At 39.7% G+C, this 16,336-nt stretch overlaps 1 protein-coding gene across 2 annotated transcripts in view; it reads left to right on the top strand.

Moving 5' to 3' along the window:
• LOC140467272 (metabotropic glutamate receptor 4-like) overlaps positions 1–16,336 on the top strand; it is a 1,248,646-nt gene that overhangs the window by 57,701 nt on the left and 1,174,609 nt on the right. For both annotated transcript variants that reach the window (XM_072563525.1, XM_072563524.1), the window contains exon 2: positions 13,221–14,208. In XM_072563525.1, coding sequence (XP_072419626.1) covers positions 13,687–14,208 — 522 coding nt within the window. In that variant the 5' untranslated portion in view covers positions 13,221–13,686. The remainder of the gene's footprint in view (positions 1–13,220; positions 14,209–16,336) is intronic.

The raw sequence follows: 16,336 nt of genomic DNA, 5'->3' as shown, positions 1-16,336 counted from the left end.
ACTGAACCCAGGTCTCAGGCACTGTAAGGCAGCAGTGCTAACCACTGTGCCACCGTGCTGCCCATATTCTTCTCAGCAACAAACATAACCTCACTCTTGCCTGTGTTGTACTCCATCTGTCATTCTTTCCCCACTCTTTTTGCCTGTCCAAGTCCTTCTGTAGCCTTGCTGCTTCCTTAACACTGCTGTTTCTCCACCTACCTTTGTGTCATTTGCAAACTTAGCAGTGATGCCCTCAGTTCCTTGTCCAGATTGTTAATGTATAGCATGAATACATGTGGTCCCAACACTGATCCCTGTAGAACTCCACTAGTCACTGGCTGCCATCCCGTGAAAGACCCCTTTATCCCCAGTTTCAGCCTTTTGTCAGTCAGCCAATCCTCTCTCCATGCCAGTACTTTGCCCCTAATGCCATGGGCTCATAAATTTATCTCTTTTGGCAGTGTCCTGTACAGCACTTTGTCAAAGGCTTCCTGGAAATTCAAATCAATCATGTCCACTTGTTCTCCTTTGTCTAACTTGCTCATTATCTCCTCAAAGAATTCTCATTGATTTGTCAGGCATGACCTCTCCTTGACAAAGCCACGTTGACCCTGCCCTACCTTATTAAGTATTGTACTTCCAAGTTCTCCGCAATCACACACTTACTAATGGAGTCTAAAATCTTACCAACAGCCAAGGTCAAATTAACTGACCTATAATTTCCTGTCTTCTACCTCCCTCACGTTTTAACCATTTGCCATTGTTACATTTGCCATTTTCTAGTCTTCTAGAACCTTCCCTGATTCCAGAGATTTCTGAAAGATCACCACTAGTGCCTTACAATCTTCTCAGTGAAATCCTTCGTAACTTTGGGGTGTAGTCCATTAATGAACTGGCTTTAAAAATTCCATTATTTTCTTGGATTTCGTAATTCATGGGGGATTGAATCCACAGCTTTTTATCCTGCAGGTGTGAGGGAATTTTCTGATCAGTTGAAAACTGCAGATTTGGAGCATTCAATACTTTTAATATTAGTGAAAAGCTGATGGATATGTTTTAACTGCAGGCTTCATGTGCAACCCTATGTTAAATTGTGGATGGAAACCTTGATTTATGTCTGAAATCATGATGGAAGAAATGAAAGCATAGGGTTAAAATGCATCCAAGTATGACAGAGCATGTGACTTGTGTGTGTTGCTGTTAGCAGAAAAAGTAAAATAGGAATCTGAATAAGAATGGAAAGATTGTCACGTGTGAAAAGAAGGTCTGACAGCTAGACAGTAATTCAGACACAAACATGACTGTTGCTATTTAACAAAATTTAATAGTCATGAAGGAAGTGCTTTTTCAGAGAGTTGATGCATAAATTATATGCTAAATACTTGCTTTCTCTGCTTAAAGTGTTATGATTGTCTGAAAACAGCGACAGAAGTATGTCAACTTGTGGAAAAAGATCACAATAAATTATGGGGTGACAAAACTCTGAGCAATAGATCGTACTTCCCAAAACATGATAAAGCATTAAAAATGACTTAAAAAAGCTTGCTGTTGTTATTGTTGATGCATTTATAATGATGCTCTTGGTGCAGTTTGACATTGTTACAGAATAAGTTTGCTGAAGGGGCCAATTTGTAAATCATCCCCATGCTTGTGGATTTCAACTTCTGGTCAGAAATTACAAAACATGGCCAGAGATGGGTATTTGGAAAGGCAGGTGGGGTGCCTCAGGCACAACTCCCAAGGCTTGACTCCACTGTCACAATTTTCAGAACGGCTTCTAGTGGACAAGAAACCTACTCCACGAGAAACAAATGTAAGTAAGATTGCTTAACCATATATTTTGGGGTCCTATGTTGATTGCAGGACCTCTGTTGCAATTTTCAGATACAAATGAAGGTATGGTGCAGTCTGTCAAACAAGGTAACCAATGGCTCCTTCATTCTAATAAAACAGGTTCTCGCACTGCTCGGGCCTACTTGACCCATAACCAGCATGCTGGTTCAACATTGGATGTAATTGATATTTCTGCTTTCTTAGATCAGATGGGCTCATGACTTTCCAGTGAGGCCCAGACTTTCATCTTACTGTTATAAAATCAACTTCCGTCATCTTTTGAATGCTACATGGAAGTTGTGGCCTGCATTTGTATCTTTTGTTTGAATTGGTATCAAAACAAATCAAAAACTAGCTTGGAAAGGAATTGTTTTACATGCGTTTTCAAGTGAGCTTTCTTCTGGGACAGGGCGTAAAGATCTTCAAGGCATTATTTGATCATACAATCCATTGATCAAACAAGCTATTTTGCAGAATGTTTGATCACTGAAGCCACAGAATAATTTTGTTTCTTTGTATCTTGATGCTATTTAACCAAGACAATTCACTTAGAGTTTCAAAACTAGGGTTACATAGCGAAGGAGTGGCTTTGTTCTTCAGTGATTAGATTAGATTCCCTACATGTGTGGAAACACACCCTTCAGTCCAACAAGTCCGCACTGACCCTCTGAAGAGAAACCCACCCTATATTTACCCCTGACTAATGCACCGAACACTATGGGCAATTTAGCATGACAATTCACCTCACCTGCACATCTTTGGATTGTGGGAGGAAACTGGAGCATCTGGAGGAAACCCGAGCAGACACTGGGAGAATGTGCACCTTCATACAGACAGTCGCCTGAGGCGGGAATTGAACCTGGATCCCTGGTGCTGTGAAGCAGCAGTGCTAACTACTGAGCCACCGTGCTGGTGATATTGAATTAATACACAATTCCCACGCAACCCCTGACCCCCCCCCCCCCCCCCCCCCCCCAATGTATATAGTACAATATAAAATACAGTGCAGGATAGCTATAACCTTCACCCATTAATATTGTTCTTATGTAGGAGATCTTGTGTTTTGAGTATTTCCCTTGTCTCTGAGCCAGAAGCTCAGGTTCTGGTCTTGCACCAGGACTCAATGGCCATATGTTTATAACGTGGCTCGACAGATTGAATGATGATCAATCTCCAGTATGCCTACACAGGAGGCACGAACAAGAGTATCTCCTAGTCATCCAGAACTGTGCTGTAGTAGCACAACAATGTCCCCACATCAAGAATCTCTATGCATTGGTTCTTCACATGCAATAAACTCCATAGCAAGCACCCCGCTCAGTGCGAGGGACAACTGGAGGAAGAATATTGCTCTTTTATGCATCTGTTTCATTTCCTTTTTAAAGAATTATGAAGTCTGTTTCAAAAACAATTTATAATAGAGAATGCAACATTCAAAGCTGTTTGTGTGAACAATGGGGCAAAGGTGGGTGGATGGAGTCAGATTGAAGGCCAATGATTACCCTTCTGAATGGTGGAGCAGGCACAGTGATAAACAGTACATTCTATTCCTTTTGTTTCTAAAGATATTTTTTCTAAACTCCTGCTTAGTTATACTTAAATTGAACCTTAATGTTACCGTGGGTGGTAAGATCCTCTCTGAATGATGGTGAATGAGATATTTTAATTTAATTGGGCAAGAATCCAAAAAACCATTTTCAGTGTTGAGAAACATTTGCTTGTTTGGTCCTCATGCCATAGATAGTGAGTTCAAGGTTCTTTCCCTCATGCAGCGAGACGATTATTTTCATGCATTAGTATTTCACTATTAGCCCAACTCAGGATATTGGCATTGCACCTCCAATTTTTCTGTCCCTATTTGAGAAACTTGATGGTGTAAGAATGTGACTGGTAAAACAAAACAGAGAACTGGTGACTTGTATATCTCATTGGTCTCTTTCAGCTCATGGCCTTCCTGACTGAGCCATCCAGCATCTCCTTCCATAGAGCTGCCTCTTTTTAACAAGCTCTCTTTATCAACAGCCATGCTTATCCTTGATCTTGCAACCGCACAGCTCCAGCATTGTGTCAGCCTCACAATGCCGTATGCTTGCTCTCAGGCCAACTCAATCACAACTCCAGATATCCAAGCATGTATTTTAGAGCATACAATAGCCAGGATTCTCATGCTTGCGCTGGTCATTTTGGGGTGAGGCATGGACAGGCATCTTGCATGTGCAAACAGGAGTTTCAGTGCTTCCATGGACCCGAGTACTCTTCTGTGCTTTTAGCCTGCTCTTCATCACACAAAGTCTTAGGGCTGCAATACAGGCAGGGATGCTCTGTGGTTTAGCTTGTCTTGATACAGAAGTAGAGGCATGCAGACTGTGGTAGTGAGGTCCACTCAATAATGAGTATATTATCAAAGAGTGAGTGAACATTTTAATCATCCATGTGAATTGGTCACAGTATGTCAGGCTTCTTATGTGATCCCTGCTGTTTCGATCTTGGGATTGAGCCAAAGTCAATCCTTGAGGTCAGGTGAAGGCAGTCCAGAGATTATGGGCTTAATCTTAAATTCTTTTGGCTAAGTGACAGTTTTGTGGAGAGATTCCCTCTGCTAGGTTTCTCATCATATCTTGACAGATTCAACTCCTTTATCTATGCACCCCAACCCTATGTTGTGCCTGTTGTTTGATTCTGGTCCTATTCTAATACTCGCTGTACCCAGAACAACCACTGCTGGATTATCCCTGAATATAGACTATTATTCCTGGTGCCAGACCAACCTTTAAAAGGCTTACACTTAGATAGCTCTGTTACACTGGAGCAGCCTGCACAGTTCAGGACATTTACCCCTGACATGGCAATCAATGGAAAATCGGTAACCTGATTTACAAGTAGGGACCTGGAAGTCCTGCTGGTCAGAATGCTGGAGAGGTGAGACATCATCTTCTCCCAGTACCAGGAGTGGATGCCATGGCACCAGCCAGGTGTGCCACTTAAGTCAGTATAGTCTCAGCTGTCTGTAGGAATGCATGACGATGTAGGAAGAAGCAATGTAGGAATGTCCTTGCTGCAGCATTATGATGATAGTTGGTGAGGTGCCCTGAAGTGCACCATTGAGGTGCAGAAACAAAGTAAATCAGTGATGTAGAATGAGGGTTCTTAGAATCTAGCCCAGCTCAGATGGCAATGTCCATGATGTAGGGTACATGTGCCTAGTGCCCATGGATTGTGTCCTGAGGTGTTGGTAACTAGTGTCCAATATGAAGGTCCTTTTGAGCAAGCAGTGAGTTGAAGCTGTCAGGAACAGTGTCATCATTCCTCCGGTCCAAAAGACTTCAATTTACTCAATTCCTTTTTTTAATTTTGCTGTCTCACCATCTTTCGAACCATCTGATCACAATCCCCATAATTCCATATGTCATTTTTTTTCTTGAATGGTAACCAATTTTAAATGTTTTTGAAAGATTCATCTAAGTTGTACTCACAAATCTCCCACTTACCTATCCTTTATAGAATATCTTAAAGAATTCAAAGATTGGATACAAATAATGAGGCATTTCTGAATCCATGCTCACTGGTTCTACATAGTGATTAGTGATTTCAATTTGTATTAAATATGCTTTCCAAAGAACTGCAGTGGGAATAACTGGCTTATAAGGCACAATTCACAATGAGTGAGGAGTATCATGCACAAGAAATGTATCCTGTCACATTGCAGGTATGCACTCCATGATTTATCATCCAGCATTGTTAATGTATGTTTGTTGTGTGTTTCCCAATGGGAATTGAGGCAATGAAATAAGAAAGGTAAAAGACTTGTAGCTTGCTGTTCTGTTGTGAATTTCACTTTCTTGGAGGAAATTCTATTTGCCTCCCACTTTTCTACTGGACTGGTTCTTCTTGCTACGGAATATAATAATCTTGACAATCTTTTGCAGTTTATTTTCTGGATTGCTACAAGATCCTAAAATTGAGCAACATGCTCTTGTAATTATTTAATCTTCCATTTGAGTACCAATCAAACATTTTTTTTTCCTTTTGGATCTGTGAATGAAGGTTATTATTCAACCTCGCCTTCACAATATCCGGAATTGCAATCCAAGCTTGTTGACACCCAATCAAACTGCTTGCAAACAAAATTACCCTTGAAACTGGTCTCTTGGAATAGTACTATAAGGTCACTCATGCCAGGATGCTGTGCTGCAGGTAAAGGTACCACCATCCAGAGAGGTTTAAATTGGGAATGGAATGAGCTGTCCAGACTTTCCACCAATAATAATTTCTCATAGGCACTTTTGTTTCAATCAGCTGATTCTTAGAGGATGATGAGTTGATGAAAATCAAGCTAATCTAATTAGTGTCAATGTAATTACAACTTGTTATTTCTAATTGGAAGTGTCTGATTGAAAGGTTTATCATGTATGATCATGCGACTTTACTGAAAACTGTCCACTGATGTTGCACACAATAGTTTAAAGGAGTACTGGCCAAATGCCAGCTTCTCTTGATCAAGATGTGACCTACAATGACTGCATTTTAATTGTGACTATGGTTAGTGAAACTTCAGTGTTCCATCAGCTATTATGCACTTGACTTGCAAGTTAATTAAACCTGTTAAGATATATTTTTGTAAATTTTATTTTCCACAAGCTTTTGCCACAAATTTTCTGGTTTTACTGTGAGACAATTTTGAAAACAAACTGTTCAAAAGAATCTGCAGCATACACTCAATTTAGGCTCTTGTAGAGCAGTCAGTGTCCATAATGCTGGGCCAAAAGTTCAGGTCCCAACTGCTCCAGAGATGTATCATAATTCATCTGAATAGGTTAACTTAAAAAAAAAATCTATACACGCAATTCAGTTGCCAACATAATGGAATTGCTTGAACAAATGGTAACCAATAAAAAATAAAATGAGTATGTTCCCTTGCACGGACCAGTAACAAACAAGTTAACATCCAGTTATGGTGATCAGCCTCTGCACTGGGAACATGGGAACAGGAGTAGACCATTCAGCCAGTCAAGCCTATTTTGCTAGTTGTTACAATCATAGTTGATCAAAGAGGAAGAGGTGCTGGGTGTCTTGAAACACACAAAGGTGGATAAATCCCCAGGACCTGATCAGGTACCCTAAAACTCTGTGGGAAGCTAGGCAAGTGATTGCTGTGACCCTTGCTGGGATATTTGGATCATCAAAAGTCACAGGTGAGTTGCTGGAAGACTGGAGTTTAATTTAGATAAATGTGAGGTTGGCTAACGTGGTGTCACTATTTAAGAAAAGTGATAAGGACAAGCCAGGGAACTACAGACTGGCGAGCCTGATGTCGGTGGTGGGCAAGTTGTAGGAGGGAATCCTGAGGGACAGGATGTACATGCATTCAGAAAGGCAAGGATTGATTAAGAATAGTCAACATTGTTTTGTGTGCATGAAATCATGTCTCACCAACTTCATTGAGTTTTTTGAAGAAGTAACAAGGAGGATTGATGAGGTGATCTATATGGACTTCAGTAAGGCATTCAGTAAGGTTCCCCATGTGAGACTGGTTAGCAAGGTTAGATCTCATGGAATACAGGGAGAACTTGTCATTTGGATACAGAACTGACTCAAAGGTAGAAGACAGAGGGTGGTGATGGAGGGTTGCTTTACAGACTGGAGGCCTGTGACCAGTGGAGTGCCACAAGGATTGGTGCTGGGTCCTCTACTTTTCATCATTTATATAAATGGTTTAGATGTGAACATAGGTGGTATAGTTAGTAAGTTTGCAGCTGACACCAAAATTGGAGATGTAGTGGACAACACAGAAGGTTACCACAGAGTACAACGGGATCATGATTCAGATGGGCCAGTGGGCTGAGGAGTGGCAGATGGAGTTTAATTTAGATAAATGTGAGGTGCTGCATTTTGGAAAAGCGAATCAAAGCAGGACTTATACACTTAATGGTAAGGTCCTAGGGAGTGTTGCTGAACAAAGACCTTGGAGTGCAGGTTCATAGTTCCTTGAAAGTAGAGTTGCAGGTAGATAGGGTAGTGAAGATGGCATTTGGTATGCTTTCCTTTTATTGGTCAGAGCATTGAGTATAGGAGTTGGGAGGTCATGTTGCGACTATACAGGATATTGGTTGACTATATTGGAGGTCATGTTGCGACTATACAGGATATTTCACAACATCCTCCCTATCGGAAGGATGTTGTGAAACTTGAAATAGATTAGATTAGATTAGATTAGATTACTTACAGTGTGGAAACAGGCCCTTCGGCCCAACAAGTCCACACCGCACCCGCCGAAGCGCAACCCACCCATACCCCTACATCTACACCTTACCTAACACTACGGGCAATTTAGCATGGCCAATTCACCTGACCTGCACATCTTTGGACTGTGGGAGGAAACCGGAGCACCCGGAGGAAACCCACGCAGACACGGGGAGAATGTGCAAACTCCACACAGAGAGTCACCTGAGGCGGGAAATGAACCCAGATCTCTGGCGCTGTGAGGCAGCAATGCTAACCACTGTGCCACCGTGCCGCCCATAGTCCAGAAAAGATTTTTAAGATGTTACCAGGGTTGGAGGATTTGAACTGAGAGAGGCTGAATAGGCTGGGGCTGTTTTCCCTGGAGCATCAGAGGCTGAGGGGTGACCTCATGAAGGGCAGGAATAGGGTAAATAGGCAAGGTCTTTTCCCTGGGGTGGGGGAGTCCAGAGCTTGACGCCATAGGCTTAAGGTGAGAGGGAAAAGACATAAAAGACCTAAGGGACAACTTTTTAATGCAGAGAGTGCTATGTTTATGGAATGAGCTGCCAGAGGAAGTGGTGGTGGCTAGTACAATTACAACCTTTAAAAGGCATCCAGATGTGTATATGAATAGGAAGGGTTTAGAAGAATATGGTCCAAGTCTTGACAAATTGGACTAGATTTATTTCGGATACCTAGTTAGGGTTGGCATGGAAGAGTTGGATTGACGGGTCTGTTTCCATGTTGTACATCTCTTTGGCTCTAAATACCTCAATGCCATTTCCCACAGATCCCCAAAGCATTTAATGAACTGGTAATCAGAAATCTATCAGTTTAAACCTCAACATACTCAAAGTTTGACCCTCCACAGCCCTCTGTGGTTCACAACCTAAGTTTTTTAAAAAAACCTTCACTTCAGACTTAAGTCATACCACCCCCTTTATAAATTATAGACACCTAACCACCTTACTTGCATCTACTGAGTTTATCCCTTTAAGTACTTTGTAGGTTTCAATGATATACTTGCCAAACTTTCTTCTTAGGATGGTTCCACCATCCAAGGAACACATCTTGTGAATATTTATTGATCTGTTTCCATGGCAATAATGTCCTTTTGAGATGCGGAGTCCAAAGCTGCTGACAGTACTCCAGGTGTGATTTAAAGAAACCTCTATACAATTGAAGCAAACATCATTACTCCTGTATGAACATCCTCTTATAATAAAGGCTAACATTCCATTAACCTCTCTGATAGCTTGCTGCACCTGCCTTCAGTGACTTATTGACAAGGACACCTATGGCCACTTGTACGTGTACACATTCCAACCTCTTATTTGTTTTAAACAAGAATACTCTGCACATCTGTTCCTCGTACCAAAGTGGATGACCTCACATTTTTCATGTTACAGTTCATCTGCAGTGTTTTCATTCATTTATTAAATCTTTTAAAAATCCTCCTGAGCCCCTTATGTCTTTCTCACTCAGCTATGTTTCATCAGTGACTTTGGCCGAAATTCTAATCCTTGGTGTACCCCACTAGTTATACCCTACCCACAATAAAGACTATTTGTTATCCTAAGACTAAGTATGGACTTATGATGAACATTTAACAAGCTAGATCTCAGAAAAGAGGAGGAAAGAAGTCCAGAGACTTAACCACAAATTAAGAGCCCAAATCTCACTTTAAAGGTTGGACATACTGACCAAATCTGCTCGTTGATCAGTTGCTTTTCCTGTACTTGTGACATCACACTGCCATTGGTCTCAGAGCAGATAGGCCTGTCAATCCGCATCCTATTTCCTCATACTCGCGTCTCTCTGAAGATGCAAATTACTGCAGAAGCTGGAATCTACTGAAAACAAAAAAATGTTGGAAATCACAGCACACATTAGCTTGCTCTCTTTCCATGGATGCTGCCTGGGCTACTGTGATTTCCAACATTTTTTTTTGTTGTCAGTCTCTCTCTGAAAACTTTATTTCTTGGAGTAACCATTTATCTTTAAATAAAGTACCTCTTCCCTCTTTTTGACCTGAATTCCACTTTGACCTAAATTTCCAGTGACTTAATCTCCCTTGCTCTGACCATCTGGCTCACTCCATCAGTGGCTGTCTGACAGATTGCTTGTTGATACTGTCAGTGAAGCAGGACCTTTTTGTGTCAAGTATAACAGCTTCAGAGTTGATTGAGAACAGATGGAATTTCCTCCCTCACAGCATTGTGGGTCAACTGAAAAAGCACAAACGCTTCAGCGGTTCAGAAAGGCAGCTCATAACCACCACCTCAATGGCAGCTGCGGTCAAGCAATAAATGTTGACCCAACCTGAGATGCTTGTGTCCTATGAATGAATAAAAAAAAGATGTTCATTGGACTTTGTATATAAGAGCTCCCTCCACTTCACTGCTAGGCAGTGCTTATAATTCGTTAGTTAACATAGTGACACAGGTGATTTGGTGGTTTTACTAAAAGAGCTGGGTTGTACACACTCAATGCCTTTAAAGAGAGGAGGGGACTGGGTACAGTATATACACTTCCAATTTCATTTTGATTTATCTGCTCTCTCTTTCCTTGCCTTCCCTTCCCTTTACTGTTGTGCAGCCTCTAGTTAGCAGGATTTGTTGAGACTCCTGTGGTCTTAGAATTCTTATGGCACAGTGGTAGTATCCATACCTGTGGGCCAGAAGGTTTTTGTTTGAGCCCTGTCATACAGTATGCAATAGCATGTTTGAAAGAGGTTGATTTTAAAATATAACAAAGCTGTGCTCTTCAGAAGAGGGCTGTCTATATGGGGGTTCTCCTGCTTTCTTTTGGGACCTGGCCGTGAAAGGTGTCGCATGCAATGGTCACTTACAATTGTAGGTTAAGGTGGTTCATGCAGTTTTAGTCCATCTGCTTATTGTGCAGGCTTGTGGAGGTCTCTGTACCATGTATATATTGTTTGTACAGGGATGCACCCCTGTTTTAATTGTCTTTTCTGTTGCACTCAGCCTCAGATTCCTGATCTTTGGATACCTGGTGTGCAAGTTGGATGACCTCCTCATGAGCACCTTTGCTCAAGTTTCTGTCAACAGGTCCAGGCAGCTGGCTATGGCAGCTTCTGGCTATTGTTATAATCGCTGCGTCTTTTCCATGGCCATATTGGTACCCAGGTCTCCTTGGAGAAGGTGTCTATCATTTACCTTTAAACTGTATTGAGATAGGTGGGCACTGCAGGAGCTGGAGTGCATTGTCTCCCATACCAATTCCATATTGAGTCAGTCCCTTCTCTGGCTTTTCCTTTTTTTTTTGTTCATGTTTTTGTTACCCTGTTCCTAGTGGGAATTATTTGGTCAATTAAGAAAATTATGAAATTGGTGTGTTTATTTTTAATGTAAGAAGAGAGAGCTGGGTTACTCACAAAAAAAAGGAGTTGTTTTTCCCAGTGGCTGATTGGCATTTGAACAGGAAAGTGGTCCAAAAGGGAAAGGTCGAAACTGATGATTGTCCAAAATTGTAAAATAAAATCACTGAAAATCTTTTGCTGATTAATTCAACAAATTAATACAGTCTGTTAAACAGATGCTGGCTGTTGACTTGATGTTTGACATCAATTAGATTTGAACCTAATCCCCCCTCTACATATTTTTTCTTTTAAAAAGAGTATCAAAACATGGTGACATAATGATGGTTTTCAATAGTATAATATTGCACTGATCCAGGTCAATGTTCCCTCTAAGCTGTGCAGTTATGTGGCCATTCAACTATTTGGAAGGTCTGTGTATGGTGATCATTGTGTGGATGCATTGACTTCTGATTGCAGAAGTCACTACTGCTGATGAACCTTGGAGGCCTACACATTGGCAAGGAAGATAAAAAAGAACATAGGACCAGATACACTCAAAGAAAATTGCAGAGTTTTTGGGCATCTAAATCTATTTTAATTTGATAAATTGAGTTATTTAAACCAATGCCTACTGAAAATATCTAAAACTCTGAATTTAGTATTCATATTACTAACAATTCTATTTTTGCTATTTGTGTGGATTACAGAAATTTTATTAAGATAAAAAGTTTTATGTATGCAATTTTAGTAAGCAGTACCATGACAATGGGGAATGACATAACACTTATTAATTTCAATGAAGATGTTCTTAATTACCTCGAAGTAGAACATGTCTTTTATAGAATGACCTCCATTACTTAGTGTGGAATGAATTATTGGAGCTTGCATTTTGTTTTAAATTAATGGTTTAATACATTTCAATGATCTATCATGGACTGTTTTCTGGCCAGTTTACAGTAAGCAATGAAGCACAGGCACTTACCACTGACTTCAACGTAAATCTTGCTGAGAATCTGAGAGTCTCACCTTAATGCTATTCAGTGATATGATTTAAATGGTCTTAACTGAGTACTCACAGAGTGAATAGTCAATCAAATTAAAGGATTTTCACAGATGGGAAAACTGGAAACAAAAGACACCAACAATAAAATCACATTCAAATAAAATACTTTAATCATTTCAAAATTTGGAATTTGTTGTGAGTTGAAGATTGCAGATAAGATTTTTCAGACTAATTATCTATCTGCTTTAACTTAAGAATCTAGTTATTAATTAATCAACAGCATTTGAGGAAATCCAAATTATTTTTTATGGGCAGTTCTGTTATTTGTTAAAGATTTTTCATTCATTTTCTATTAAAAATACTTTTTTTCTCCTGATTTTTTTTGAAAGTTTTCAAATTCCATAGTGACAGCGAAAAGTTAAAGTTTTGCTGAGTTCAGTGATTGTCTTTGTATATTTTATTCTGGATCTGTATGTGAACACGTGTTTGAATTGTGTCACCAAAGCAAAATAAAGAAGTTGAAAATAAATTACCCATAAGACTGAATTGACTTCATAATAGAACTGTTTAGCTGGCTGTAAGCAGTCTTGGATGCTGAGTTTGTGAAAGGCACTGCGAAAATGCAACTCCGTTTTTCCTTTTTCTGTTTTTGGTGATTGAAATGGTTAATCTAGTTTACAAAATGGTACCTGTAATAAAAAAAGTTGTAGTTGAGTCACAAAGTTATATAGTAATTCTAGCATCATACCCTGCAAAATAAGTTCATGATTTTATGTAACTGTAGGAAAACAATATTTCTGTTGTTTAAAATGATACTTCATAAGATCCTTGACTTTTTTTTCTCTCTCTCTCTCTTAGGAATGTTTGCTTTTGAATCTGGTAATTGATGACTACTCCTATTTCTGGCTCTTGGATCTATTTCAGTGGCAACAAAAGGGCTAATAACCTTTTGTTCAGGAAGCAGATAACCAGTTTCCCTATCTCAGGAGAATTTCTACTCATTTGATGCAAATCAGAAATACAACAATAAACTAAAAGAACTGCAATAAACACTGCACAAAGACGTTTGCTAAGTTTAAAAATTCACAAATGAAAACCACAAACCTCAACAATGTGTACAGCTTTATAAAATATGCAGCAAGAAATAAGTACACATACTTCAACTCCACTGATGTTGTTTGACATGCTTTATGAGAGATTCCTGTCTGCCTTGCGTTTTGGAAGAGGTTTCCAAATAATTGCATAGTCAACGGTGAACAGCACAACTACTTCAAGATAGTATTTTTCTGGCAATCTGATGTCAGAAATGATTATTCAGTAGGACATGGCACGTAAAAGAAACCTCTATTTTTGGTCTGAACATTTGTCTTTACTTTTGTTTCTGTCTAGCTTTCACTGGCTTGACCCAGTTATTGGAAAGCCGAAGGCAACTTCACGTCCTCATGTAAATTCCATAAGAATTGATGGGGACATTGCTCTGGGGGGACTTTTTCCCGTGCATTCTCGGGGTGGGTCTGGTGCTAACTGTGGAGAACTGAAAAAAGAGAAAGGAATACACAGGCTGGAAGCAATGCTATTTGCCTTAGATAGGATCAACAATGATCAAGAACTACTTCCCAATATCACGCTTGGAGCTCGGATCCTAGATACCTGTTCCAGAGACACCCACGCCTTGGAGCAATCATTGACATTTGTGCAAGCTCTGATTGAGAAAGACAGCACTGATGTAAAGTGCATGAGCGGAGGACCACCAATCATTACTAAGCCAGAACGAGTGGTGGCAGTTATCGGTGCTTCAGCAAGTTCCGTATCCATAATGGTTGCCAACATTTTACGTCTCTTTAAGGTAAGCCTTCCATGTGAAATGATAGCATTAATTTTGATTACTTTAACTGTAAGATGTGGTTTCTGTTTTACTGTTGACGAATCAACTTAAATTTAATATAGAAAATGATATTTGACATGAAATGATCAAGACCGTTTTCTTTGTGATTTAGCTGTATGGATGGTATAAGATTTAATGTGAAGAGCTTCTAGAAATACTCACAGCTTTAATAAACATCGTTCACTACGTTTTGAGTTATAGTGATTGAAAATATCTTAAATGGAGCTGCTACACTTGGGCAAAACGAATAGAAAATGCTAATGGTAGAATAGACGATTTAGCCTTCATCTCATCCATTGGTAACACTGAAAGTTGACTTGTGTGCATGTTTAGTGTTGTTATTGAATCTCAATATTGAAAGAATATTTGAGGAAGATTCATTGATCAAGTCATTGTATGGAGTCCTTTTGCTGATCACGTGGTAGGGTTTGTAGTGCCAACCACAAATTTCTCGGTCACAAATATTGATTGTGTAATGCTCTGAAATAGAACCAACATTAATCTGTCACTAATGGACTTTGTTTCAGATGGAACCGCACTAAGTGGAAGTTGACTGCTGTTGTGTAATAGCTCTACCACTTGATAAATATCTGCAAAATCAAAACTGCAATTAGTTTTGTGAGGCAATAGAGAGTTAATTAATTTGACCTGAGCGCACTCATGTCTTCTGTCTTGCACTATATTAAAAGGTGACAGACATTTGGGAAGAACCTATTGTTTCATAAAGTGGAGTGTATGTCCTACTTTCTTGGATTGTATATAATAAGCAAAGGAAATGCCAAAATGTTGAAACTTGAATTAATCATTTGCATGTACTGCAAAATAATCATAACTGTCCATCTTGACTTTTTAATACTATTGTTGACTTGGAAACACACATGGTATATCAGCAGCTCAATGATATAAACAAAGTTTCTCAATGTTTCAATAAATACAATCTATACTCCCATGGACAATAAAAGATTTATCTATTGAAATATTAAAAGGGAAAGAAGGTTTGATATTAAGTCTTAGAAAACAATTAAGTGGTTGACTTAGAATTTTGTCAAAAATGAAGAGGGGATGTATGGTTCTACAGCTTGTTACTGCAATTAAATGTGAAAATAGTGAGAACAGGGTACTTGTATTTTTGTTCCTTGATATGTTGTGCTGAAGGTGATACAAAAAATAAGATTGGAAATCTGGAGCTATAGCTTTTAAGACAACCCAGTTCTATGTGGTGGTCTAACAATTGAAATTTTTATTCAGTTTAATTGACAAAGATGTATTTAAAAAATACAGTTCCACAACTTTAACCAAGCAAATTGTCTGATGTCTCAATAGTCATAGCAATACAATAAAAGATGAATACAAATGTTAATAGCTAGTTGCAGTTCCAATTTGCTTCTGTGGCTCCTGTCATATTGAAAGAATATTTGAGGAAGATATTCTTATGGTAGATTAATGGATGGAATCTTATGGCATTGGTTGCCTGCTGGACAGCCAGTGAGAACACCCTTATTAACTCTCTTTTTTAAAGAAGCCATGCTACATCTTGTTCCAAACAGGCACTTGGCAGGCCAGTAGTTGGATATCCCATGGATCAAGTACTGTAGGGATTGGTGAAAACTTGTCAATAACTGCTGATCAATAAGAGAGTATCAGCTCTATGAAACAGCAATGCCAATAGAGAGAAAAGGCTGCAATGTCCACTCATTTGTCACTACATCTTGGACATCAGTGATTGTGGGATGGCTGTCATGATGGTGGGGTTTGCTAGCAAAGGTAGTAGGTCACTCTGAACAGCCACTGCCCTCCTGATGCCTGGTACATCAGCCAGGCAATAAGCACCTTTTTGTGGAAGGGCCAAGAGTGAGCACGCAGGCAACCTCACATTGGTTTGTTTGTTATGCTGCTGCATGGTGAATTCCCCCTCAGCCCCATCATCACTGGGTTATGAGCAGCAGCAGTGGGATGAGGCCATTAATGGGAATTAATTTCCCACATAAAGGCCTTGACGTTTTGCAAAGCAGAAGGCCATCAAGGGCCTTCCTACCAAAGAGGGAGATACAGCATATCCATGGTTTAGGTTTGTGTATGTAATATTCAT

The sequence above is a fragment of the Chiloscyllium punctatum genome, chromosome 45 (assembly GCF_047496795.1).
Source record: "Chiloscyllium punctatum isolate Juve2018m chromosome 45, sChiPun1.3, whole genome shotgun sequence".
In the NCBI taxonomy this organism is placed as follows: Eukaryota; Metazoa; Chordata; class Chondrichthyes; order Orectolobiformes; family Hemiscylliidae; genus Chiloscyllium; species Chiloscyllium punctatum.
This window is presented reverse-complemented; position numbering and strand designations above follow the sequence as displayed.